This window comes from Branchiostoma lanceolatum, chromosome 10, assembly GCF_035083965.1.
Source record: "Branchiostoma lanceolatum isolate klBraLanc5 chromosome 10, klBraLanc5.hap2, whole genome shotgun sequence".
NCBI lineage: Eukaryota > Metazoa > Chordata > Leptocardii > Amphioxiformes > Branchiostomatidae > Branchiostoma > Branchiostoma lanceolatum.
Genome location: NC_089731.1, coordinates 15516439 through 15543838, shown reverse-complemented (window position 1 = coordinate 15543838; position 27400 = coordinate 15516439). Strand labels below are relative to the sequence as shown.

The 27400-nt window shown below is 42.8% G+C and overlaps 2 protein-coding genes across 2 annotated transcripts; both read left to right on the top strand.

Moving 5' to 3' along the window:
• Positions 1–4603: 4603 nt before the first annotated feature.
• Positions 4604–12996, top strand: LOC136443007 (uncharacterized). Its single transcript, XM_066440052.1, has 6 exons — positions 4604–4724; positions 9510–9732; positions 10523–10639; positions 11055–11166; positions 11859–12043; positions 12907–12996. The coding sequence occupies exons 2-6, from the start codon at positions 9526–9528 to the stop codon at positions 12994–12996; spliced, it is 711 nt and encodes a 236-aa protein (XP_066296149.1). The 5' UTR covers positions 4604–4724; positions 9510–9525.
• Positions 12997–17330: 4334 nt separating this feature from the next.
• On the top strand, positions 17331–19175 carry LOC136443537 (transcription factor HES-4-B-like). Its single transcript, XM_066440816.1, has 4 exons — positions 17331–17511; positions 17744–17839; positions 17992–18079; positions 18293–19175. Exons 1-4 carry the CDS (start codon positions 17446–17448, stop codon positions 18943–18945), a joined length of 903 nt encoding a protein of 300 aa, XP_066296913.1. The 5' UTR covers positions 17331–17445; the 3' UTR covers positions 18946–19175.
• Positions 19176–27400: the final 8225 nt, after the last annotated feature.

Here is a 27400-nt window from a genome sequence, read left to right as displayed (position 1 = left end):
GTTCAACTGACATCTGTTGCTTTGGTAAACTGTACTTTTGCTTTCCCCAACGTTGATCTTAAGTCGTAATATCTTCAACTGGACACAATTCAGTGTATTGGTTGTGGATTTTCTTTTCTTTTTCCTTCTTTCTTACGTATTTGAATGGATGAATGGATGAAGACCTTAACTGTACATTTTTGCCGCAAAGGGCTACGCAAAGACTCACATGCCGGGTATCAATCATATACAAAGCATGTGCATATAAACTTCTAGCCTACTCTCGGCTTCCTCTCGCTTCTTGATAAACGGTATAAATGTAGGAGGCTGTAGTTAGAGTTAGTTTATCGAATGGCTGAACTGCAGAAAAACTCAGCATGTTGCCAGCCCTGTTGGGTTTAAACAAGTAGGTTTGAACTCCTTCGGTGGAAAGAGACGTCTTCGCAAACAATCGTTGACCGATCACGACCCGATCGGGCCCGAGAGACTCATCAGACCCCACCTGCACAGAGAGGGGGTTAAAAACCAAGGAGGTTAAACAGGGATGGGAACTCATCGATAATGGTCCAACAAATGGACAATACGGCTCCGCATTCTCATTCAAAAAGAACCAATGCATAACAACATGGAGAAAATTGCTTCCGATTATCAAATAAGTTGTGGAATTGCAAAACAAAAACAAAGGATGGGTCTCGTTTTCATAAATATAACTCTCGTGTACATGCAAAGATGAGGCCTAAATTTATAGCTAGACGTCCTATAATGGTCCAACAAATGGACAATATGGCTCCGCATACTCATTCAAAAAGAACCAATGCATAACAAAAATGGAGAAAATTGCTTCCGATTATCAAGTAAGCTGTGGAATTGCAAAACAAAAACAAAGGATGGGTCTCGTTTTCATAAATATAACTCTCGTGTACATGAAAAGAGGAAGCCTAAACCGTATAGCTAGACGTCCAATACTTACAAAATTTTATACAAGCATACACACCAATCCTTTTATATGAAAGCAAACAAGAACATAGAAAGTTGTGTTGATAGCTTTTGAATCATCTATGCACTATTGAAATATCCCGTTCTCCGTATCATATTGACACTGACAAAGTTCATAAAAGCAAAATGATGACAACCAACAGAGACGGTACCTTGTCCACAGTGGTACACGATTAACCAGATTTTACCCAATCAATTACTTCTTAATCGTTCCCAAAATGCTCATCTACGTCAGTGCCTTCCTTTCAAGCCTGACCCGAAATTTAACTCAGCTGCCCCTTTGTTTGGTGAACGAGGAGTTAAAGATTTGTTAACGAAACCAGCTCACAGATTCATCATCTTCTTCGTGTAGTTTCTATTGTTTCTTTGACTTTGATGGCAACTAAAACGGGACTTGATTTCACCAGAGAGGCTTTTCCTCATGCCTAGGGACGGTCTCTTAAGAGGACGGAGATTTGCACACCAGTCCTGGAGTTGTTGGCTCTTTTGTTTTACAGTTGATGGATTGAGACGGAAAGGTTACCACTGCTGACCATGGGCTCTGTAAGGTCAGATATGTCACATACAGGTCAGGGTACGTGGTGACCGGGTCACGAAAAGTGGAGGTCATAAGCTTACAAGTAATCTAATTAAATCATACAAGAACGATAAATAGTTATGCTTTATAGTTATAGCTGTTAAGCTAATTGTGGATCCTAATAAACTTAAACTCAAACTCCGATACCAAAGTTATTAACCAAGGATTGATATGTTCAAAAATTCGTACTTTCCCAGAGCTATCGTAGAGTGGAACTCGCTGCCATCAAGTACAGTACTAGATAGCTTTATGATGAAACAAGATGAAACTTTGCAGTTAGATGTGCAAAGGTTAGGTGTGACAGGACGTTCAGTGTAATATAACCAGCTGCTGCCGCGCCGCGTGCCTGCGAAGCTGGTGTGTTACGCCGAAGGGCGGTCATATCGGCTATATAGATACAGATACAGTAAATAGTATTCAAAGTAGGACAAAAGATACCAAAACCGGACGTTCTGTTGCAGTACCAATAAAACCTGCCAGAGGACCCAACATCGACGTTGATCTTCGTCTTCCAAAGACCTAATCACGTACTAGATATCTTCACAATACGCCTTCAGACCTTTTGCGTAATGCTGACCATTCACACAATTATCTGGGAACACAAACAGACACACACACGGACACAGCCAAAACAATGCCTCTATTTTTCATGGAGATAAAAACGGAAAAAAAGAGAAAAACATATTATAGAATAGACATGAAATATGATCAGTATTCATAGATAGGGTCAATCTAAAGTATTTTATAAACTAGACCCCCCCCCCCCCCCCCCACACACACACACAATTTCATGTTGGGAATAATGCATGTGGTCACTTCTAACAGATGCCAAAAAACAAGTTTTGGGATATTTCAGACAGTTAAGGGATAATTCAGCTTCGATACCGTTAATCCTACATATCTATCCCCTCCTAAAGACAAATTGAGAAAAAGTATTATGGTCTTGGAGTATGGACACTCAATTCCAATTTGGAAGATCCTCTCTGAATTTACGCTATTGACTGTGATTTAAAGCAAAACCTTTTTTCATTAAAATAAGATGCAGAAAGAAAGAATATCTATTACGTGAGTTAATTTAGTAGACATAACGGGTTTAATGATACAATAGGAACGACAATATTGCTTTTTCCTTAAAGCTTTGGGATACGCAGAAATTTGCCTAAGGACACAAGCGTCGCTTTTAAACACCACCCACTGAATCACTAACTGAAAGAACGTCTTAGCAAGGAACGAAGGTATTTCCTTATAGTTTAAGTACAATGGGTCTGCGAACCCTGTAAATCCGGTTTGGTATTCCTTAATCCGTGTGAACTGCTTATTCCATAAGTCCGATTTATTGTTGTCTCCAGCGGACAAAAGGCCAATACGTAACAAACTTTCCTACCGTGACCACCTGTCGTTACATTTCGTGAGTAGAAACTACAAACCCTACATTTGTTATCAAATTCCTCTTCAATGTATACAGGAAGTGGCTAAGTCTATAGGCGTACGTTTGCCATTGTGATGGGGACGCGTTGACATTCTTATAGACACCTAAGCATAAAAGCTACAATGAAAAAAGAATTTAAAGGATTCCAAACTTGGAAATGACTTCTATATTGCGACGGTGTTGTGGGTGTTACAATAAGCCTCGTCCTTTGTTGGAATTCTAAACCCCAATAGATGAAAGGCAGAGAAGAATTGTTGTCGCAAGCTTGTGTCCGCATTGAGCCAAGCCCATAGTTATGTCTAGGATTTTCCTTGTCATTGTGTGCATTTATCCACTCATAAGCGTATCCCTTGGCCGTAAATGGAACCGTCCACCGGAACAAAGCTTGAAGAAACATCTAAGATCTACCGCCAAGACGCTTAAGGAGGAAAGGAACGCACATTCAAACGACCTTGACCTATACTTTCTTTTCATTCTTAAGATAAAGCTATCGCAGTCTTAAAAGTGAGCAAGATTTTACTCCAATCAAACGAATAGTTGCTGAGGTCTACTCTATAATGTGCTTGTTCGTTCGCTATAGAGATAATTATATATAACCCCTGTATATTGCTGTTATCAACTGGATAAAGCTACGACTGGTTGTTCTTTTGATATCGCCGGAGGTGCCAAGCATGTGGTTTAAGGTTTTGAGTGATGTGAGCCCTTAATTATGACAACAAAGGGGGCGGCGGTAAACAGGTGTAGGGCGCAAGGACACCTCGATATTAACTATGATTCATCATACGATTAGGTTATTCGCTATTGGCCGAAATGTCCACATTTCTTGTCAAATGTTTCAATCTTTTCAAGTAGATACCTATAGTATTCACAGTCTAAAGATTATACAAGTTTCTTTCGTTGGCACTGAAGATTGTATGCTTTTTGTATGCTACATTTTGGCTAAACGCGCCGGCCACATTCTTCGTAGGACGTCGTGCGATTTTGTTGTCGTACGATTTTGATGTCGTACGACCGTGACAGAACCGACTGCCGACAAGGATCTAAGATAGCATTTACGGTAACAAGACAGATCAATTTTGTACGACAAGTGCACGACAATCTCAAGATTGTCCTCAGTTTGCAGTCGCACGACTATGGTACGACGGATGCGACCAAGCCCTAAGCCACTACGCTTTGAAATGTGGCATTGGATACTGGTTTGCCCTTTAGACACTGCCATGCCACCGATAGATCTGCTTGGAGATTACTAGCTGGGTCACGCGGATTAAAACAACGAGCATGTCCTGCACTCTTTCGACTCCAAGATATCCATATCAACTATTCTCCAAGCAGAGGTTTCGGTCGAGTAGGGTAGGAGTGTCCAGGATTTTAAACGTTTCTCTCCCTTCACCTCTGCGACAGAACGGAATGCTTCAAGCCTTTTGAATATAATCACTCTGGCACATTATGTGAAGGGAGAGAGACGTTAAAAATCTCCTACCCTACTCGACCGAAACCTCTGCTTGGAGAATAGCGTGTTTCATACGAAGGCCTGGAGTCTATCTGATTCCGGCATATGCCAAGCTAGCCAGGATTCAGGAAGCACGCGAACCTCTATGGAAGGAAACTCTGTCGATCAGTTTGGATCAGACTGTAGACGATGAAGTAAAAAAAGTGAACCTGATATTCCATCATACACGCCGTTCTTTTGTGTGCAATTGGAATGAAATTCTGGCCCTATTTTCAGACAGCTGTCAAGCCCAGGTACGTAGTTCACTACCTATGTTATTCAATAAGTGGTATTTCTTAGCTAGGCAAAAAACAATGCTTTTAAAAAGCATGTTTTTACTCACTCTGACAGATGACCTTTCTATGGGTTTTGCAATATTTGTTTTTGTTTGTTCGCTTTCTTCTTTAGTCGCCGTTCTTGATAATAGGCTTCGTAATTGTGTAATACCTTTTTGCAAAGATTTTGAACTAGCAATATATTGAATCTATCTTATATTTTCCTATTGTCAAGTTTGCATACTAGTATATGACTTCTAGAGCGTTATCTATACATTAATTACAAAGGACGTATTTTTGATTTTTTTTCTTCTTATTATTACACTTTTCTCTTGCTGCATTCCATACTGGGTCTGTGTACCAATTTAGTTTCGCCATATATGTATTTATAATTAAGACGACGCGGGCGATAAGAAAACAGCGAAAAACAGCCAAAAAAAGCTATAGAAAACCACCAGCCACTTAGAATGTCAACACAGGAGCCTAAAAGTAACGCCCAGCCGTGCCCAACACTGGGTGCCTTATCTTACTAAATCCACCAGCTAGTTGTTCACTTGAATGGTGTAGCAACACATGTCGCCACTTTCCTACCAGACAATCTACCAACCCGTAGCTCTCTTAGCTTTGTTTGTATCCCAGAAATTATGTTTAACCTCGAGAAAAGTTTGTAATACAAATGTTCCCTGTGGAAAGTGCCCCAAAATGGTCCACTTAGTGTGCCGTAGTGGCGTTTATTATTGTAGCTAATGCGTGTTTGTTGGCACAAGTGGCACACTTTGGAGCGCTCAGCGAATGCAAGACCAACGCCGTGCTTTCTCAAAGAAATGCAATTATGCATGAAATGGGGGGTAGTGTTGTAGCTAAGTCCCTGGCTAGACGTCGTGTAGAAGCGCTTGCGGTGTTTGCGTTAAACCATACTTGTGTCTACTTATGTCCACATATGTGCACGAATGCCGTGGCATTCCCGTTTGTGTGTATAATCTGTGGATACACACGAAAATTATATTTTCTTTGAAACGCGAGGGTGAAGAAGAGAATGCTCTTTCTATTATGTGTTCTAGGTAGTAGACAATTATGTGTACTAGCACAGGTAGTGCTCTATTAAAACGCAAAAAGACTACATTCAAACAAAGAAAAGGGGTGATTGTGTGAACAATGTTATCATTGTACTTACGAGACGCAAAGGTTTTCAGCTCTTGAAGCACCAGCATATGATTATCATTATGACTCAAAAATGCAGTTACAGTAACCAAGGAGGTTGCAGTAACAACCAGTAGACCACAAATTGCAAGGACAGCCGGTACGTTGTGCTACTGGTGGCTTGGGGATGTCTTTGTCCATTCTATCATATTAAAACACCGACTAGACTTTGTCTTTGATGTATGCGTTTCGCTGCTAGTTTTTCACTTCTACTAAAATAACGATAATACTCCAGTCAGAGTTAGCCTGGATGCCAGACCCCTGATACGGGTCTAACTCAGAGGGCATGTTGTAGACTTTCCTTGGGGGCATGTTAGCCCTAGAGCTGAGGAGGTCGACTGTGTAGGCCCTGAAAACAGTCTGGCATCTAGGCTAACTCCGAGTTTGATGATGTTACAAATGTATGTATGATGTACTGTCGCTAATGGAGATCTTTCAACTAAACGATAAACAAATGAATTGTTCCTGGTAGAAACACGTGTGCTCACAGAGAGGTACACAAAGATTTGTGATGACGAGTAATTAGTAAAACAAAGCACGGAGGATGACCAAGATGTGTCTGAAATAATACCTAATCTCTTCCGGCTGCCTCCAGCGATTATCACAACGCAGCAGCCGGATTAAGTCATTATTGTCCAAGCTGACGCCGTCACTTCAGAATACGGACACTCTAGTCTCTGTCAGCCTCTTTTACTAGCCTCCACCAGGCCCTCTTACGGGCGTATGAATCGTAGAATTCGACAGAAAAGGGAATAATTAGCCAGTAGAGTCAGTCCACAGTGAAGATCACATTTCGCCCGTTTAGAGCCTGCAAGTGAAACCCTGGCGAAGTTAGTCTGGTAGAGACTACTCCATTACGGCTTTAGTAGCCTTCATCAGGCCTTCCTACGGAGTCGGGGATCGTAGAATTCGGCAAAAAATGAATACTAGTAGGGTCAGTCAACGTCTACCCCCCCCCCCCCCCCCCCCGCGCCTGCAAATGAAACCATATGATGGCCAAACTCCCATGGCAAATATTCTCACTATAGCTGGTGTAGTTGGTAGAGACTACCCCTTTAGGTTCTATAAAGAATGTACACACAGTGGAATACACATGCAGTAGAAATTGGTCAAATAGGATGAGCAAATGTCCAGGGGAGTCTTGTGTATAATTTTTTCGGAGCCCGAGGGGATGTGTGAGAAAATACGTTGGTCTCGTTTATCCATTCTTTCAGTCGAAGCAGGAATTTATGATTTCTATTCTAGCATACCTTTGTCTTTAAAAAGTCGATCTTTTTCTGCCTGTTTTGTTGAAATACCATTTCTTAAACTGCATAATATGGTATACAGGGCAAAACATGTATATGGCATTTCATAATTATTTTCAACAAATACGATGCGGCAATGTATTTATGTTCAGAGTTTTTCCAAAGGCACACAATAAGAGATGGTTAATTTAATCCTATAAGCTTAAGATACATCCTGCATTCTCATAAAGCGACAATCAAATTGTCATAACAACTCAATAATCGGGATCCAATCAATTTTCAGCCAATTATATCAATGTGGTCCTTTCATAGAACATGGTCGGATTTGTAATGGGAGGGGTTCGAATATAATCCAATGATTTACACTTCTGATCTTTTATAAAAACTTCGTCTGCAGAACAAAATTGCCATAATTGTTAAAGAAAGCGATTCATTGTTCCAATTTAAACCGACGTGCGCCCGTGTACAAAAGAATCGTGTGAACGTTTGTCGGACTAGGTTCTCTGAGATAATCCAGTTGTTTACAGCGGTGGGTTTCAATAAAGACTCAATTAAAACGTTAGCTTAGCCCATTAGAACTCACAGGTAAGCCTATACAGCTCAATTTTCTCCCAATTAAAACGAATAGCAACATTCACAAAACCGCAACGCACATCTTTTTGAATGGTGCGCCGAATAATCTACTCCCTGCCGGGTTGTAGGCTTAGTCGAAGCTTACGCTGAGGATAGTGATAAGTTTTCGTGTATGGGATTTGCAGTTTAATGGCAAATCATTCGATTTCGTGTTAGAATTATGCAAATCTAGCGACGAGATTTGTATTAGGGAGGAGCGAATCATAATCCTGTGGTTTTCACTGTTACGGAAATGGTGACAGTGGGAGTTTGATGAGTTAATCAAGTGTCAAGATAGATGGACAAATTTGCCTAGATTCCTAGCAAAAGCATCAACAAACATCAGTCTATAGAATGTGATTTGGATGCTGCTTTTGCCTAAATGAGATTACAGTTTGTTTCGTTGATGAAGGTTAGACATCCAGGTAGTAAGATACGCCAAAAATGGTTACTCAAGCAGCTGGATAAAATTTTGATTTTTTTTTCCCACACAATTATTGTAGGGCAATACCTAAGAAATGGCTCGCAGGCTTTCGATTTTATACGTTTTGTTTCGTCGCGTTATACAAATGACCAAAGTGTGCAATTTCCGACGCTTTGCAAAATTGGGTACCAAATTCAAATTCAAAAGCACCGGAGAGGGATTTTTTTCTCCTTGGTATAGTTCTTCGCTCTCGGAGAGAGATTTAAAAGAAAATGGACTGAAATACACAATGGACCAAAGTAGGTCATGGCCCATTTGTCCAGTTGTTGTACAATACAATATTTGGACAGTTTACGCACATGCTTGTTAATTTGATGACCAAATTTAGATATTACATTATAGCAACTTTGAACTACCAAAAAGGCTTCGCGCGGGTTATCCGTTGGGTTGAAATTAATTACTCCCCTAAAAAGACAACAGATGTCCAGGGGTTCAATTAAAGTAATTCCCGGTCAGGCCTCGTACCGTGGCCTTCAGTCTAGATTCTCTGTAAGCCCCGAAGAAAGAAACTCATTATTACAGCGCGGATTGCGCCTGTTGAAAATCAGCATTGCTATTGTGACGTCTTCAAAAAGCTGGGATGGTGTTTAACAGTATTAGCAGCGTCCTTCAAGTTAATTACTTCATTTCAATAATGAATGTCGATGGGTTTGTACTTTTGTTGCTGGTTGTATGTGAGCGGATGTAGGTTGCATCAACGCATGCATGTTAAAACGTGTCTCCGTCCCATGCTTGTTGCGAAATTATTACTTAAAGACCTTTGCTCTTTCTGTTATTGATTTCAATGGTGTACATTGTCTCATACGAACGTTTTGCTTACTTTTTCTTTGGCCCTGAACTGTTGATGTGTGAACCTGATATATTTTGGACCGTGGTGTACGTGGTGTATGTTTCAAGTCGACAGTCCTTCGGTGTTCAACTTCTGTAACTTTGTATTTTGAAACTTCAGACAAACATAAGTAGAAGAGCCGAGACTTTTAGAACTTTTATTAATCTATCTATAATACCAACTTGATACAAATTAAAATCCACAAAGGATAGGTACTTCTGTAAGGACCGACGGTGAAGGAATAGTACAGAGTGTTGTCCTTGTTCCACCCAAAGTGTGATTGGCAGTTTCTTAGTCCAACCAACAATAGGTAACTTATTCAGTGTCGCATATCATTAACCGCGGACCAATCTATCTCAATAGTACATTTGTACTCTTGTTGCCAGTGGTAGATAAGAGAAAACCAAGATGGCGGACAAGCCCAAGATGGCTGACGCGAGCGGCAAAGACAACATAGCGGATGCGAACAACAAGAAGCAACAGCGGACATGCCTCTGCTCTCGGACGGTGACCGTTGCACTGGTCGTGTCGGTGGTATTGATCTGTGTCGGTGTTGCCCTGGTCGCTGGATTCCATTTCGGCTTGAGGAAAGCCGAGCCCAAGCCAAATCCAACGGTAAGCATTTGACCTACATTTCACCCCCAACGGCATTGACACGAACCAACGTCAACATTTCTCAAGCGCACTCATATCTCGGCTTGTTACGTCCGGGACAAAATTGAGGTGTTTTTTGTTGTGTGTGTGTGTGTGTGTGTGTGTGTGTGTGTGTGTGTGTGTGTGTGTGTGTGTGTGTGTGTGTGTGTGTGTGTGTGTGTGTGTGTGTGTGTGTGTGTATGAGGGTGTGTCTATTTGTCTACTTGTGGTCAGCATAACTTAGGAACCCCTGGATGCATTGTAATGGGTAGATATTGGGAAGACGAAGTTCAAGGTCAATCTTGGGCCCCTAGTTAGGTCTTCAACACGGTTCGTGGTACGTTTACCAACTTCAATGTATTTTTTTAATACTCGACAACTTCGGGTCACTGACCAAGAAAGTTAATAAATATCGTGATGAAATATCACTGAGCTTCAACTTCACATAGACAACAAGCAGCATCATGCACCAATAGGAATTTCAACTTATAGATATACATGCAGCGAGAGGAAAGACTCCGGAAGACTAGATTTTACGTTGCAAGCCGTACAGGTAACAATATTTGAGCGTGACTATAGAGGTACAGGTGTTAGGTTTTCAAAAGGCAATAATAAATCAATAGATTCTTATCAGTTTTCATTGCGTGTACAGAAAGCATCCAACGTACGTCCCTAACTACCATAGTATGCACTGTTAAACATTTTTGTCGCTGAGTGCAACGTTTTGTAAAATCCCTACACCTCACGAGAACAGTTTGTCATATTCTTACAGGTGTTCTTTGACATCACCATCGGGGGAACTCCCGCGGGCCGAATCGTCTTCGAGCTCCGAGCCGATGTCGTGCCGAAGACTGCCGAAAACTTCCGAGCTCTCTGTACGGGTGAAAAGGTGAGGTCTTCGAATTCGCTTTTTTCAACCCACAGACGAAAGTGCAAGTATATATAGCTCATGTTTTAAATACATGAACTTATTTCCTCAAAGCTATACATCGTGTTGTTCTTATCACATTTAAACTCGGACATCTACTAACATAATTCCACCAGGGTACATATTTCCACCACCCTGAAAAGATACGTCCCAACAGATTTCCAACCCAATGTCCCCCAGTTTAATGCACTCCTGTATATCTAAACTGTGCATACCTGGGTGGTGCTGCACAAGAGATCTTTCAAACCCGCTGTTTTTCAAAGTGGCGGATTTATGTAACCCGGCGGATTGATGTTAAAGAATACAAAATTGTATTTTGAAGCCGGTACAAGTCCAAGACACATGACTCATCTTTAAGTGATTTGTTGATTTCCAGGGCCGAGGCACATGGGGCGAACCATTGCACTACAAGGGGGTAATATTCCATAGGTGCATTCCCGGCTTCATGGTACAAGGAGGCGACATTCAGTTCAACAATGGCTCGGGAGGTAGGTGTGAGAGGAATTATTCATAAGAAGTTACATGTATTCAATTTGGTTTTAACCTTCGCCAAGAGGGTATCGTTTGTGTGTGTGTTTGTGTGTGTGTGTGTGCGTGTGTGTGTGTGTGTGTGCGTGTGTGTGTGTGTCTGTGTGTGTGTGTGCGTGTGTGTGTGTCTGTGTGTCTGTGTGTGTGTGTGTGTGTGTGTGTGTGTATGTGTATGTGTGCGTGTGTGTGTGTGTGCGTGTGTGTGTGTGTCTGTGTGTGTGTGTGTGTGTGTGTGCGCGCGCGCGCGTGTGTGTGTGCTTGTTTGTGTGTGTGTTTGTGTGTGTGTGTGTGTGTGAGAGGGAGAGAGAGAGAGAGAGAGAGAGAGAGAGAGCACAGCATAACTCAAGAAGCTGTGAACGGATCCTTATGATATTTAGCAGGTGGTTAGGGATTGGAAAAAACCAAGGTCGAAGGTCGAATATGGCCCACCTGGCGTCTTCTACGGTACTGTAGTGGAACGTTTCCAATTTTGACATCTCGTGTTCTGGACATGCCATGGTCGTGATATTCGTGTGAAAGATAGCTCTTTTTCTATCGAATCTTTATTCCAGTCATTAGAGTAGAACTTTAATTAAAATATACAGATTATTCTGCTCATGAGCCTAGTTTTTGATTGAATGATATCTTGTTTACGTTTTGTTTACGTTTCTAGGGGAGAGTATCTATGGAGGAGAGTTTCCCGACGAGAACTTTAAGCTGAATCACACTGGAGCGGGGATCCTGAGCATGGCTAACGCCGGCCCGGACACCAACGGTTCTCAGTTCTTCATCACGGTGGAGAAGACGGCATGGCTGGACGGGAGACATGTCGTATTCGGCAAGGTTATTCGGGGATACGTGAGTTGATATGTGATTCTGATCTTAAAGTCAACCAAAGCAATATTAGGGCCAAAAAATATGGAAATGAAAAAAAATGCTGAAATCTTTACGGTAGTGACATTTACTAACATTGTTTAGCACTTTTGCGTTATAACGTCATACTTTTAGGATTTAAAACCGCGCAAAATCGTGCCGTACGATGATCCCCTTAGTTTCGCGAGCCTACAAAAACTCCGGCCACGATTTTCAGTGAGTTTTCACATCACAACAATGTCGTATTTTTGCATCATGGACGTTGCTATACATTGTGATAGTGTTGTTTGCACTAATCATGTATAAAAATGACTAAATGAATTGACTGTCAAAATCCGATTTTTCGGAACCTAATATTGCTTGGGTTTCCTAGCTATTTTTTTCTACTCAAACCATAATACAGACTGACAGGGCATGCACTCTTTTAAGGAGAGAAAAAAAACCTCGGAATTGTTTTACGTCCATATGATTTTCAAAACCCTATACTAGTACATGTATATCCCTCTTTTTGTCAGTCAGCCCAAACCTCATTGACTTGACAAAATAGAAAGCCTGAAACGCACAACGACAAAAACAAGGCGTATCCTAACGTCTGCTTGGAGAGTACTGACTACCTAGTTCTGTTACAATAACTTACATATGAATGAAGCCTCATGCTAAAAGGTCTAAGAAATTGACATTGCATAGTAGTTCTAAGAATAAAAAAATCAATTTCTTCCGCTAATGTACATTCATGCAAATTGAGATGCTTCATATTTTGCTAAAATCATGAAACATACATACATTTTGTCCAAGCATTATCTATTTTAAAATTGTCATTAATATTTTGTTTCCTTTATTCCCTTCAGGACGTTGTAGAGATGATTGAATCCGCCGGGTCCCCCAATGGAACAACGAGCGCCAGAGTTCTGATCGCTAACAGTGGACAATTAACTTAACATCCCGGCTGGGAACGGGGCACACGATTCAATCTCTTTTCTTAATTCAACAATTATTCTATCCTCGTTCGAAAAGTCAACCACTTGGGTCGACGAACTTCCTAGTATGCGAGAACGAAAGTCTAGTTTACGTTTCGGGATTGCTTCTGTTCCTAGTACAGTAAAGTACACATTTTTGAGACGTAACATATACTAACATAATTCCACCAGGGTACATGTATTTCCACCACCCTGAAAAGATACGTCCATTCCTAGATCCTGTATACTAGTGTCTACACTGTGAATACCTGGGGGTGCTGCACTAGAGATCTCTCAAACCCACAGGTTTTTTTTTAAGTGGCGGATTTATGTTACGTGACGGAATAATGGAGGTTATGTACTTATAACGTTATATTCGAATCAACTGTGACATGTTGTAAGTAGACTCTGCTAACAGACAGGGACCACTAGATTTTGTCATAACTTAATCTACAAAGGGTTTTTGGTAGGTTTAAAAGATGAAACGGTCGCTATATATAAGATTTGTAACATTTCGCTACGTACGACGTTCGGTGCCATGTATGTGCATTCTCTGTGGCTAAAATGGATATTTTGATGTTGAACTTGGAGTAAAAATAAAGAGAAGTTTTGTGACTTCGTTACGCATTAGGAACAGTCAATGATTTGACATTTTCTGACCTAACCCTTCTAAACATTCGTCAGGTCACGACTATAAAGACGAACACATGTACAAACAAGCCTGCACCTGTGTATAGCCATGTTTAAAGGAAGATCAACTACTGCCAAATACATAGCACGCCACACCATTCTCGTCTGCGTTGCCTGGGAACCGTCGCCATGACGACCCAAGAGGCATACGCACGAAGCGGGAAACGCAGGTGTCGTCCTAAAAATAACCAGGTCTTTGCGTGCTTCCGTCCATGGGGTTAACGACACAGACCACGTGTACAAATATGTGGAAACAACAGTCTATTTTTCGCAATTTCACTTCTTTGAAGAGCGATAACTCTTAAAGGCCCTCTTTGTAGTTTTTTGGCGCCAAAATTGAAACACGCAAAAAAGCGCCACCTAGCAGGGAAGCAACAACTACTATTGCTCAAAGGCCCACTTAAAGTCACGATCTTGACGAATTTTGTATGTTGAACTTCTAAATAGTTTTAGAGACAGGCTGTTGCTACTAGTATGTTTACAGTCGCGTGTCTGTCCGTCTGTCAGAGCCCAGTACACGCCCCCCTCCCCAAGCGAAGCTGTGTCAACTTTCAGTGTTTGACTGACCTCTGACCCTGAGCAGCCAAGGGTCCCACCCTGAGTGTGGGAAAAGCAAACTATCCAAAAAAAGTCAGTCGGAAAAGTCAATTGGCGCGCTTTCCTCACAAACTCTGCAAATAGATATAAACGTTGTGCAAACAAGAACTTTGTTCCTGACTGCACAATCGTACAATCCATTTTCCCGCCTTTTTTCCTGTCAGCGAAGTGCTTGTTCTCAGACATACGATGTAGGTGTATTTAGGGCTCTTCAGAGTGACTCTTACCAGTCAGTGAGAATAATTCTATGCTTCCTCTAGTTTGTTACACTCAAGAATCTATTGTACACCGAAGAGCACGCCAAAAGTTCCACGTGAGATGTTTTAAATATCCAGGCCCGCCTGTGCAAACACCTGTTAAAGGTGTGTGCTATGCAAACTGTTTTCTACCTTTTTAGGGGGTCACCATTGTATGTTTACAAACTGAAATCATTTTGGTCTATGTAGTGCAATAATTCGGCACGTATGTTTGTTTCCTTAGCTATCACAGTCGTCTACGTCAATTTGAACACTATTTGTTTAAAAGTGAACGATTTTATAGCTCTATTCGAGAGGTCTCCGGCTAAACATGTACTCAAGTATGGCATTTTCCTATCGTATGTCAAAATGAATGCATAGCAGACGTTGTCCGGTATTTCCTACAGTGTAGGCAAAACAGAGTGTACGCCGTTTTATCAGTATTTGACAACCATAAGTTCAAGTGTAGAAAAAAACATTTGAACCAGCTGCCAGAGAATATACAAACACGCGTTTGTCCTGGCGTCCAAACCGTGCTTGACTGGTCACTCGATGACCACTCCAGGACGTGTCGCGACAGCAGTACACAGAGATTTCAATGGTCATCGAGGAGAGCCACTGTAACAACTTGAAGAGGCCTGGTTGTTTCTTTAGTATGCTGAGAAATTAAAAAAGGGACTCCATACTCCAAATGAAGCACGGAGATAGATGAGAATACGAGTGACACAGTACAGTATACTACGAGTAGTAACAGGTTGTTTCGCTACATTGTCAGTTCGCCACAGCTAGTACGTTTCTCCACAAGGCAAGTAGTTTCGCTACATGGCGATATGGCACCTAAAAGAACAGTCTTGATTTCCTGACGTCAAAAAAAGCCAACCTACTAGGCCGATAGTATGATGAAAAATCCCTCGTCGAAAGCACCTTATCAAAACCAAGGGAAAACCAATAGCATTTGTACAACCAGGAATTACCGTCGACACAAACAGAGGTGTTCATGATAAACTTCTTTGCCTAACTGTCGTCAAGCACACAGGTACTAGACGGACAGACAACAATCGACTTCCATGCCTTGTGTGCCACCGCACACACATGCACTGTGTACGAAACCTGTATGGGATTAAATTGTAGACCCTTGCCCTTCTTAAACTTCCTTCCTGCACCCTGCTATCGAGCTACCGGTTCTGGACGACAGAGTTCCCCGTCTCATCCTCCGTAATCCCCGCTTGTAATAAGTACCTGGTGCCGAACCGGAAACTCTACGAGCCTGTTTGTCGGGTTTGGTAGCGTCTGTGCCGCCGCCTATCCCCCTGACCCACCGCACCGGCCTCGCACGTACCGCGGCGCACGCGACCGTTGCACGGGAGGGAGACGAAACCTGATCCGTGGAGGGTGGTGTGGCGGGTGGCGGGCACCCCCATGGCACGTGTCCGGGTGTTAACATCCCCCCAACCCTCTGCCCAACACGTGCCGCACATGTACCACCTCCAACTACTGACAGGTGAAACGCATTCCCCTCCCCATCACTCACTTCAAGGACGTGCTTGCTTAGCAGTTCTTATCCACCTGCATGTCTTGATTTCCAATGTCTTGGCGAAATCTGCAAAGCGTTATGCTATACACGTTTTCAAGGTTAGGTTTGATACACTGCAGACACGGGCACTAAGATATTGGCAGGAAGGACAGATTTAACTTGGCACACAGTTTACAGATCTGGCCCAAACCACCAACAGGTGTGCCCGTTTGGTACTGGGTCGTTTCCCCATTTTAAAGGATGTAGAGGTGGGCAAAACACTCTCTACAACTGTATACACACTCGGGATACCGAAACTGTTGTCGAGTAAGACAGCGAAGACACTAGCGACTCCATTAAAGATTTGCTCTTGGTCGACAAACAAGTTAACAACGTCGAAGCGACAGTTTTCTGTGTACAACCAAGAGGTTTCATGTACCCCAACTTCAGTGAGAGTTTCTGAAATAATACACAACATAAGCACCGGAGATTTCTGGCTAGTTTCTTTGCAAAACAACGTTCTCAAGTAATCTGAATCCACAGGTAAGTTACATTCATCTAGCAACATAAGTATTTTTCTCAGTCAGTGTGTATTCGCTGGCGGCATTTTCCCGCCAAAAAAAAGCAGACGAGAATACGACACACGTGGTAGCGATGACCACGCACGATAAGAGTTCAAAGGTTTGAAAAGTTACGAGCAGTGATTTATTCTTGTCATATTGGTCAGATATCCTAAATCTTCTCTTTTTTTTTCCTCAAGTTGTAGACAGCGAAATCCTTTGATGCAACCCGAAGAATGCCGCCCGCACAGATTGCGAAGAGATCTACTGCGATTCTCAGCTTTCGACGCCTCCAGACATTTAGCCTCTTAGCCTAACTTCTGTTTACACTTGAAATACTTGTTTACAGTAGAGCGGAGGCAGAACTTGTGGGCGGGGTTTTCCCACACTCCCGACGGCCGCGGACAAAAACCTCGGCACGTGCTTAGAGGGATAATAAGCCTGCCTCACCTCGCATGCCAACAGATGTCAACTGTCAGGAGTGCCTACGTCACAACAGAAGCCCCGCCTCTAAATAACATCCAACCAATCAGCGCGCAGAAGCCAAACACCGGAGTGACTGCTACCCAATGGCGTGCGGTTTTGTAAAGATTAGGAATCATGTATTTTGATAAGCGTGGTGTGATTGGTCTAGAGTGAGGGAATGCGAGCGGCCACAGGTTGGAAAGGAGGCCGATGGTCAGACGTAAATCCCCCGTGCGGTATTATTTCCCCCACACTTTTGGCAAGCCGCAGCGACGATCGGACACGACGTACGCCTCTCCTACGCAACTTTTGGACTCTGTACAAAACTTTTCCTAACTCCTCACAGTTTCAAGAAGGAAGAACGGATCTAATGTCCAACATGCCGACGGAAAAGGTCCCGGAAAAGCCCAAGTCTAGCGAGACTCAACGTCGCAAGGTGAGAGAGGTTTTGTCGAGGATTTTTAGTGGGGAGACCTGAATACGGGACCGTCTGAAACCCGGTAGTCGGGTCGGCTGTGTGTCGTGCGTTCGGCGCGTGTCGTTCTGGGCGCGTGCGGGACATGCGAGACACCACACCGACCCCTTCTCGCTTCCAGATCATTTCTTTTTTCAATACAACTTCTAGTTCTGTTTGGTTCTAACTTTGTTTCTTGTTGTCTTGTTCGCAGTCTTCCAAGCCGATCATGGAAAAGAGACGACGGGCTAGAATCAACGATAGCCTGAACCAACTCAAGACCCTAATCTTGGACGCCCTCAAAAAAGACGTGAGTAGTAACTCTGATACTTCACACGTACGCATTTTGATACTTCGTTCATAAGTCTACCACAATAACCATTCTTAATACTGTGTATTAAAAGAAATATGTATCTGCTGTGCGGTTGTTTGACTCTTTCTCGTTTATAATATTTTTTACAGAGCTCCCGTCACTCTAAGCTTGAGAAGGCCGACATTCTGGAAATGACCGTCAAACACCTGCGTAACCTACAGAGGCAACAGATCGCCGGTAAGCATATATTCATTTCTGTCGCCCTTCCACGATTTCTGAAAACCCTATTTCATTTCTTGTCGGTCTAGATTAAAGGAGTGTGCATGGTAAAGTTGTTTTCTCCCAGCCATGTGACTTGCGTGCCAGAGGTGTGTGCTGATCTTTGGTCGTGTTGACAAACTGTGTCCCTTGACTGACCCGACCTTTTTTTCTTCCTGTCTCCCCCCGTAGACGCCGTCGTAAGAGACCCGGTGGCATTGAGCAAGTACCGGGCCGGCTACTCCGAGTGTATGACGGAGGTTTCCCGCTTCCTGACCGGCGCGGACGCCATGGACAGCCAGGTACAGCAGCGGCTACTCGGTCACCTCGCCAGCTGCTGCCAAACCGTGGATACCATCGCGCCGCCCGTCCAACAGCCCGTCCACGTGCAGGTTGCCGCCGCCGCACCGTCCGTGTCGGTCGCCGGGGCCATCAGCCTAGCCAGCCCGACGGCCGCTCAGACGTCGCCGCTCCGCGTGCCCGGCCCGGGCGTCCCGACAACAGCGTACGGCGGGATCCCCGTGGTGCCGGGGCAGATCCCCAGCGGGGAGCCGGTGGCCGTTCTCCTGCCCAGTCAGGCGTTTCCAGGTGGACAAATGCCCAGCCACGTCATTCCTGTCTACGCGAACGCAACCATGGTCGGCAGCTCTCGTCCGGAGTCTTCCGTGCATGGAGTGACAACAAGCACGTTTGTACAGTCGACAATGGGACCAATAGTCACCCCTGCTCCCGGACTTATTACCGCGGTACCCAGCCTTCCGCCGGCGGCGCAGCGGTCACCCGTGCCCGCCGCCCAGGCGGCACCACTCCCCGGCGATATGGACAAAATGTGGAGACCGTGGTGACTACAGCACAAAACAAAAGACTTATGACTCTAAACATTCCGTGTGTCGACATATATAAAAAGTTGTGTAAATATTCCGAAGATATTTTTGGCATGGTCTGTATATATAGCTTGATCTACTTTGTTGTCAGATATCAAACGATATCGTCTGCATTTCGATATTGTGAGAAGAACTATTGTTTCACTACTTCTATTTTGAGAATTAAAAAGAGAATTTTCTGGAAAGTCAAACGTGTGTGTACGTGTGTCGTTTTCTCAAGGTATTCATGTGCTAGTAGTAATTGAGTAACAAACTTGTGAATGACTGTTATCAAATCATTTGGCATTATTCCAAATCGCTTCTGCTTGTAGTACGGCGTGGCGTACTTTGAAGAACAGTCAGTTAACCTGTTTAGGTGTGCGCCCACTTTATTGGTTGCTCTCAAGGATGACGTTAACTTAATCAGAATGACCGTCATGTCTGTGTCTAGCTAGAGAGGAAACTATAAATGAGTCACACAATTTATACAATAGAATAAACTCCATTCATGTCCCAGGTAATTTACGAGACAAATTAAACTTCCTCCTTTTCCTCTAACTATATAATGGTACCAACAAAAAAAGCAGAAGCAAAAAAGAGACTAGACCAGTGATTGTGGGGCCTGAATGATAATAACGGAAGTAGGGGAAGTTATGCCCAATCTGAGCGTCCCGATAACAAAAAGTCTATATTTATCGTTGTTGTCACGGTTCGGAGTGAATTTTAAGTGGCACGTGTCAGCGGACTTTTAAATTAGGGGTGCAGCGCGATCCAATCGCATGACGTATCACTAAAAGCTTTGATGATGATCTATTATAGTTATTAGTCAGCTAGCTTCATTCGACGAAAGGACAGTGTAATAATGGCAATAATAAAGACTTTGTTTGTTTTTCTGAAAATGTAAGCAGGAAATGGCGCCAGGAGTCACAACAAATCCTTTCACAGTATTGCAGTAAGCGTTCCACGTTGACCGAAATGAGTGTTCATCATTTAGAATTTCTTTTTGCTTTAGAAGAATCCTGAAGAACACATTTTATGGTAGACCAAAATCAAGTATTTTAACCCCCTTGCCAGAATCAAGGAGGTTTAAACCTCGGGCTTGCCAGAATACAGCCGTCCCGCAAGAGGAAACAAAAAAAGCGTCACATAGCGTTTGGTCTGTGTTTTGCAGAAATACGTGGTAGTGTGATGTCTGAATCTGTTAATTTTGCCTTGGACATGAGTACGTATTCTCCGCGGCCCTTCAAATGTTCACCCATAGAAAAAGCTAGCCGCATAGATTAGAACTGTTTGGGGCATTTATCTAAAACGCCCTGTCTATTCACAACGAGAATGCGACAGGCGTGTTCCAACAGGCTTTTAAAAAAATGCTTAGGGGCATTTAATGACGAAGATGCTTCTTGACGGTTTTAGTAACTTTTAACTCCTTTGTCGGTCGTGTTTATCACAAAACAGTGCGGCCCTTCCAAGCGTGTGGGCGAACAAAGGAACCTGACGACACCTGAATGCTCACCTGAGCACGTCAACATCGTAGGAGTGTTAGAACGTGGCGATCTCGTGCGCTGCGTACGTGTCCACACATGTAGAAATCGTCTCGAACGCCCGAGGGTTTGTGTTCCGTGTGTTCATGTTTGTGTGTGGGTGTCATCTTCTTGTGTGGGACGTCTCTCTTTTCGCTGACCACGCTATGATCCTAAAACTGTGTGCTCAATATGTTACAAAGATTTAATCTTTCTATTTAATCCAAGGTCGCGGTGGGTTATTACTTGAAGCTAAGTTTGAAAGGAGAGCGAATAAAGAGAGCAACATAAAGAAGGCAAACCGTCTTTCAAAACTTTGTATTCGACTGGGTAGCGTTATTTGACATGGTCTCTCGAACACAACACGGAAATAGCTCCATTTTGACTGATGACAAAACAGTACCTTGAAATTTGAATCGTATTGCAGGAAAAGGGGAAATAAACAAGGAGGCCCGGAAAGGAAGTTAAGAAAAAATTGGTTCATCACATCTTTATTCTTCTTGATTTTGCGTTCGTTCGAGAATAACTTCTTTGATTCGTCGAGACGAGGTCCCAAGGTAAGACACTGTATATCCAAGGACATTATATAGTGTCCTTGGTATATCAGATCTCGTTGGTCGCTAGCGCTATATCTTTCCAAGGACATTTCTTTCCGAGCCGTAGCGTTATGATTTTGATACGCCGTTCTGTTTGCTTTACATCCACCCCAATGGTCATTCCTTTACGGTCCTCTCTAGCCTCTACCAGGCTCCGCGGATGGCTGGAAAAATAGTAGAAATTGGCAAAATAGAGTGAATAGTTTGCTAAGGGAGTCGGCTATGGAGAGAGGGTCCAATATGCCATCCATTTTTTGGCCAATCGTGTTCTACTATTTTTCCAGCCATCTACCGCCGAGCCTGGTAGAGGCTACGTCCTCTCCACAATATAAAAAGACCGACTATCGGAGTGGACGCAAACCTAACGCCGCGGTCACATTTGTCGTACGGACGTCGTGCGACCGCAAACGGAGGGCAATCTTGCTTGGGACAGTCGTACATGTGTCGTACAATATCCATCTGTCTTGTCCTTGTCGGCGTTTGGTTCTGTGACATGCTCGAAAATCGTACGACGACCTAACACGAATATGCACCCTACTCATAAAGATGGTATTCAGGATCTCGAAGCATGTATTCGCGTCTTATATACTGTTTTGTTCCTGAATACGCTCACAAACTGAGACAGGTATGAGCTATCAGCCTCTACCAGGCTCCATAGGTCGATGGAAAAATAGTAGAAATTGGCCAAACAGACAGATAAGATAGTCTCTACTAGACTAACAACGCCGGCTATATGAAGAATATTTGCCAGGGTTTCACTTGCAGGCTCCCCTCCCTGGGCGAAATGTGATCTTCACCGTGGACTGACTCTACTGGCTAATGATTCCTTTTCTGCCAAATTCTACGATCCATACGACCGTAGGAGGGCCTGGTGGAGGCTACAGATAACATTCCAGAGGAGTTAGTCCACAGTTTTGCGACCTATGTGGAGCCTGGTTGAGGCTAATAAGCTATTAGCCTGCCTGTCTCCCGGATACAAAGTTTATTATGCCCACCCGCACCGAACAAAACTTGCCCGGAACAAACTTGTTGCGAAACAAACATGTTGTGACTATAACTCCAAATTGAGGTATTGATATGAAAGCCCACAACAAACACTTCAATATAAAGAACTGCTGTCGTATAATCATAGGATACGCCCACACTTAAAGTGTAGAGGACACAAAAAGCCTTCGTAAAGTAAACGTCTTCAAGTTTGTTTCGGGACAGTTAGGAAGTTGTAAAAACGTACTTTGCAAACCTTTTAACGTTTTGCATTCCACGCATGTGTAGCCAAGAAGGCTCTGGCGCTTAGAATTTATTATCTCCATGAAAAAAGGAGATATAGTTTTTGGCGTGTCTGTGTGTGTGTCTGTATGTCTGTGTGTCTATCTGTTAGTGTTTCCGGACTCTTGTAGTCAGCATTAGTCTCCAAGCAGACCCAACGGTTGCAAAGACCGTATCCAACTGTAGTAATCGAACTGGCTGAAGGAGTTTTTATTGCAACCCGACGGTGCCTGACAGCTTTTCTGGCTGACTGGAGCTTCTCTGGCTAGCTTGTAGAAGTTGTACGATTTTGGCACCGTGGAGATTTGCTTGGAGATTAGGATTACGATGATGTTTATATGTGGGTGGGTGTCGGGGAGACAAAGGTCAAGGTCGATTTTGGGCCCCCTGGTATTCTAAACCGGCGCTAGCTGTGAATGGGTAGTTTTTCCGTTCGCTTTCTTATGTCGCTCCTGGCTCTAACTTCTAAGGATTCGTATTTTGGCAAGGCTGTATGTGAAAGAACCACATCATATAAAAAAGATCGTGCAAACTTCATAAAGGAATGACTTACATACATACAAAAACCGAAGCAATACATTTGCTAAAATTGTTGCAGTCTTCCACCAGGTTAGTTCACGGAGAATTCTTGGCAAGTAGCCTGCCAAATTAGTACTGAAAAGTAGCCCGCAAAATTACGGCGATTAAAACAAATTGTTGGAATTAGCCTCTATCCAGGGGCTGCTGGAAAGAGTAGAAACTGTCCAATGTAGACAGATAAAATACCTTAGTCCGCTATAGGAGTACAATTTGCCGATCTGTTTATATACTCTTTCCAACCGCCTCTGGAGCTTGGTAGAGGCTAATTCTAACGTGCAGCCCAAACCCATTCCTTATCCGATAAAATGAAAAATTCACCCCCTCCCCACCCATAAAAATAACATGTCATTGACCACCCTCTGTGATACGGTCTTTTTGATTTGTTAAACAAGTCTAACCTGTTCTTTCCTTTTTTCATTCCAAATTCAATCTGCGTCCTTTTCTTTGATTTTTCTTCTTCTTGGTTTTGCGGCTCCCTAAAGACAACTAAAACCCCGGGGAAGACGTCTTACAAAAGAGAAGAACAACAAAAGAAACCTTGCAAGATTTCGGGACATTCATAGCAGGCGGGCATGTCAATGGTTTCAGTGCGCGCGAGTGGGCGTATGTGTGAAACCGGGGCCCCGCCCGACCAAATCCCAAGCGCGTGGCAAAATTTCGCGGGTAGGTGTAACAACCTTTCTTCTCCACCGACATTCTCGTACACAATGTTCCGGTTATCCTTTGAAAAAAGCATGTTACCCGACGGTTTTTTGATACGAGTGTTTCCTACAGACAACTTGTTTCTCGTTTCAGCCTATCTATCTATCAGCTGATGCCCTATAGTTTCAGTTGATAGATTTTAGTAGAAAAAGATTAGCCTCTACCAGGCTCCACGGGTAACTGGAAAAGACAGACGACATACCACTGGCCAGGGAGTACAGTTGTATGTTATCTGTCTATTTGGCGAATTTTTACTATTTTTCCAGATACCTATCGGTGAGATAGTACGTTGTACAATCTATCTACATATGTAGCTGATGCCCTATAGTTTCAGTTGATAGATTTTAGTAGAAAAAGCTTAGCCTCTACCAGGCTCCACAGGTCGCTGGAAAAATAGTAAAAAAAATCGCCAGATAGACAGACAACATACAAAAGGAGTTTTAGCTGGCCAAGGAGTACAGTTGTATGTTATCTGTCTATTTGGCGAATTTTTACTATTTTTCCAGCGACCTACGGAGCCTGGTAAAGGGCTAGAAAAAAGCTAAGATTGTTTTCGGTTGCAGTACGTTCTTAGAAGTCACTTGTCACCATTGCTAACTTGCACTGTCTGATACTTTTTTTCAAGGAGGTAAAATATTCTATCATTGAACCTCCTTGCTTTTTCTATACATTGTTTCGTGCTGCAATTAGCCATCGGACAAGAACTTGCAAATAAAACTATTGTATTTATCAGAAAAAATGTATGCGTGGGCTAAGCATTTACATACCGACACACCTTACTCTCAACCTCATATGTGACTTCTAGCCTAAACCGTTCTCCCCCTTTCCTGAACTCTGTGGCTTGCTGAAAACATTATAGAAACTGGCTAAAGATAGAAAGCCGGCCTGTGAATTACCAACGGTAGACAAATCTATACTCCAAGCCCTCCGAAAAATTGTTCCCCCTATTGAAAAATTTCCACATTTTTTCCAGCCCACCAAAAGGTTTCATAGATACAAACTTAAGTATTTCAAAGTATGCTATTCTATTACTATCGTCTTTCAAATAACCTTATTCTATTTTACGTTTCTTTTATTGCACGCTAAAAGTCATTCTAAAAGTCTACTGGAATAAAGAGAGCTAGAAATTTCTCCCCAATACACATTTTCTCATAATCATATCTTTAATCGTTCTGTACAACGATGATGGTAGCACGTCAACTTTTAATGGCGCGTCGTTTAAACTCGTTCTAGATGAACATCTTATCAGGTAATTTCTTAATTGAATTTTAAGATAAGAAAGCCAACACTGCCTCCGGAAACCGAAGTATAAGAAGCTGTGTTTCAAGAAAACTTTAAAATCAAAAGACGCGAGTCCAGACAATCTCATTGATTATTAACAACTGCTCTGTGCACTCATAAAATAATTCTAATTTCAATGTTATGTTTTTATGGGGTTAACATTGCCTTGCGACACGTAGCGCCTTCAAATCACCCATTGTCTTGTAAGACATCGGAGAAAATTGGGTGCGGTAGCACAAGCAAGCGAGGAAATAGTCGGAAACTTACACATGGAAATCGCTCAAGTCCTATTGTCTAAAGTGTTTGCACTAGATAGCCCCCAATAAAGTGAAAACAACAATCAATTTGGAAGTCGAACAAGAAACAAAGGACTTTTCGGCAAGCCGTTTGAAGCCATGCAGCCTTTCAGAAGAATGCAAATGTCTTAATTTGACCCATTTGTGTAATGGACCTGATTAATTTGCCGCTAGACAACCCCCTAGCCGTACTTATTTTTGGAGGGCTAAAATTACTCCCCAAACAGAGGAGTGGTTTCGGCTGGTTTTTGACGTGTTTTATGCGTTTTTGTCTGCCGCTTTCTATTTTGTCATGTTTTTTTGTCTCTCTAAACTACACCTCTGCCGACACAACAAAAAAAAACATGAAAAAGTTTAAAGTAGATAGCCCGAAAAAAGCGCCTATAACACGTCAAAAACCAGCCGGAACCACTCCTCTGTTTGGAGAGTTGAAAATGGCAAAAACGCAGTGTTGGCCCTGAATCTGCTATCAAAATTGTCTACTTGGTAAAATTTCCTGGGATAGCAGTGTGCAATAAAAACAGTAGCAGAACGTTGCGAAGTAGTGAAGAAAAAAGAAAATTGCTGATTCCAAAGTTTCACATTCACCCGGCCTAGATGGGCACAAATGTTTTCTCTCATTTCCCCAACCTACCCACATACTGTGATAGAACATTGACCATGTAGCAAAGGAAGGCGAGTTACATTCTTTGCTGTACGGAAAACAAATATATTTTGAACCTGTATTTTTGTTTGGGCAATTTCAATAGGGCAACTGAAACCAATGTGTTCGTTTGTATTTTGAAACTTTTTGCTGAAGTGAAACCTAAAATTTCATTTTAAAACGTTCTCGTTTTAGTCAGCCGATGGACATCTAAGTGGTAACTGACAAGGGCAATTTCATGTGTCGAAGTAAGCTATAAGAAGCCTATGTAGGTGCCGTCCTGTATAGTAATAGCCTGGATGTCAGACCCCCAAACTCTGAAATATCCACACGATAGATATTTTAGAGATTGGGGGTCTGAAATCCAGGCTCGTATAGTAACCGTTGGCTCTATCTTTTCACTTGCTAACCCGCGGAGTTTAAAGTTGGTAAGCGAAAAGACTGAGCCAGCGGTTACTACGGAGAATAGCACCCTGTCTGAGTCTTTTGGTCTAAGCTATTTTACGTCGGAATTAGGAGGACCTACTAATTTAACCTCCTTTTTTGGACAGGAAGGCGACTTCTACGAACATTGCGTTTGTTTCCTTTTCATATTTCTATACAGAAAGTGCAAATCTAACCAAAAATGTTAGAAGATGGCTACATATGTCACATGGGGCTAAGTTTTAGAAGCAGCAACTTCAGTCTTAACTGGCAAAACAAAAGTAGAATGAATCAATTACATGGTTTTGGTCACTTTGCGATACCAAGGAGATGTGTCCCGAATGTGTTTTTTACTGGTGCGTACACGGCGCCGTACAATAGAAGCCAAACAAGTGCGTGTGGCCTCCGTCTCCGTTTGTGTACGCTCTGCACACACGTGAAGCCATAGTAAGCTCATGTACCATGTAATAGCCTACTCCAGATACTGGAACGACATCTAAACGGTCGAATGCTCAGAAAAAAAACATTCCTTCCAGCAAACCAACAAACTCCTTAAAACGTTCATACAATTCTCTACAAAATTAGGAAACTTGAAAATGATAAGACAACGAGGCTACAAGTACCAAACAAGAGCGCACGAACTTCAAAGTTAAACAGCCGCCTGAATATTTACAGAAACATATTGACCATAAACTGCATTCATCCACAAAATCATTTCAAATGCAAAGTGGCGTGTGCGGCTATTTGAGTCTCCGCAAATAACCCACACGGGTGATGTTATCGGCGATTGCCGTTATAAAGAAAGACAATCTGCATAAGGAGCAATTTTCACGCTGTATACTAGTAGATCCGGGGCTTTGAAATGTATATTTTTAGGATGGTTGTGAGGTGCGTGGAAGGTGTGTATTGTGTTTCACCTGGACCACACGTGTAGGGGGCCGTCATTTAGCACCTGGGCGTCACTTTTCGCACGTGTCTAACAACTAGCACCGGCTTCGTTTAATCTCGCCGCCCGTCGGAACTTTTCTAACGAGGGTCGCCAAATGTCGGAACCAGTCGTGAAAAATTCGACAGAAGCCGAAAGGGCTTAGCTCCCGGGTATGTAGCGGTAGGGGGTTAAAGAGATGCGTG

Excerpts from the sequence above, each read along its gene's own strand:
- LOC136443007 (XM_066440052.1), top strand. The coding sequence starts at position 9,526 with ATGGCGGACAAGCCCAAGATGGCTGACGCGAGCGGCAAAGACAACATA. Across the intron at positions 10,640-11,054 it reads CTCTCTGTACGGGTGAAAAG|GGCCGAGGCACATGGGGCGA; the intron begins GTGAGGTCTTCG and ends GTTGATTTCCAG. Across the intron at positions 11,167-11,858 it reads GTTCAACAATGGCTCGGGAG|GGGAGAGTATCTATGGAGGA; the intron begins GTAGGTGTGAGA and ends TTACGTTTCTAG.
- LOC136443537 (XM_066440816.1), top strand. The coding sequence starts at position 17,446 with ATGTCCAACATGCCGACGGAAAAGGTCCCGGAAAAGCCCAAGTCTAGC. Across the intron at positions 17,840-17,991 it reads TGGACGCCCTCAAAAAAGAC|AGCTCCCGTCACTCTAAGCT; the intron begins GTGAGTAGTAAC and ends TATTTTTTACAG. Across the intron at positions 18,080-18,292 it reads ACAGAGGCAACAGATCGCCG|ACGCCGTCGTAAGAGACCCG; the intron begins GTAAGCATATAT and ends CTCCCCCCGTAG.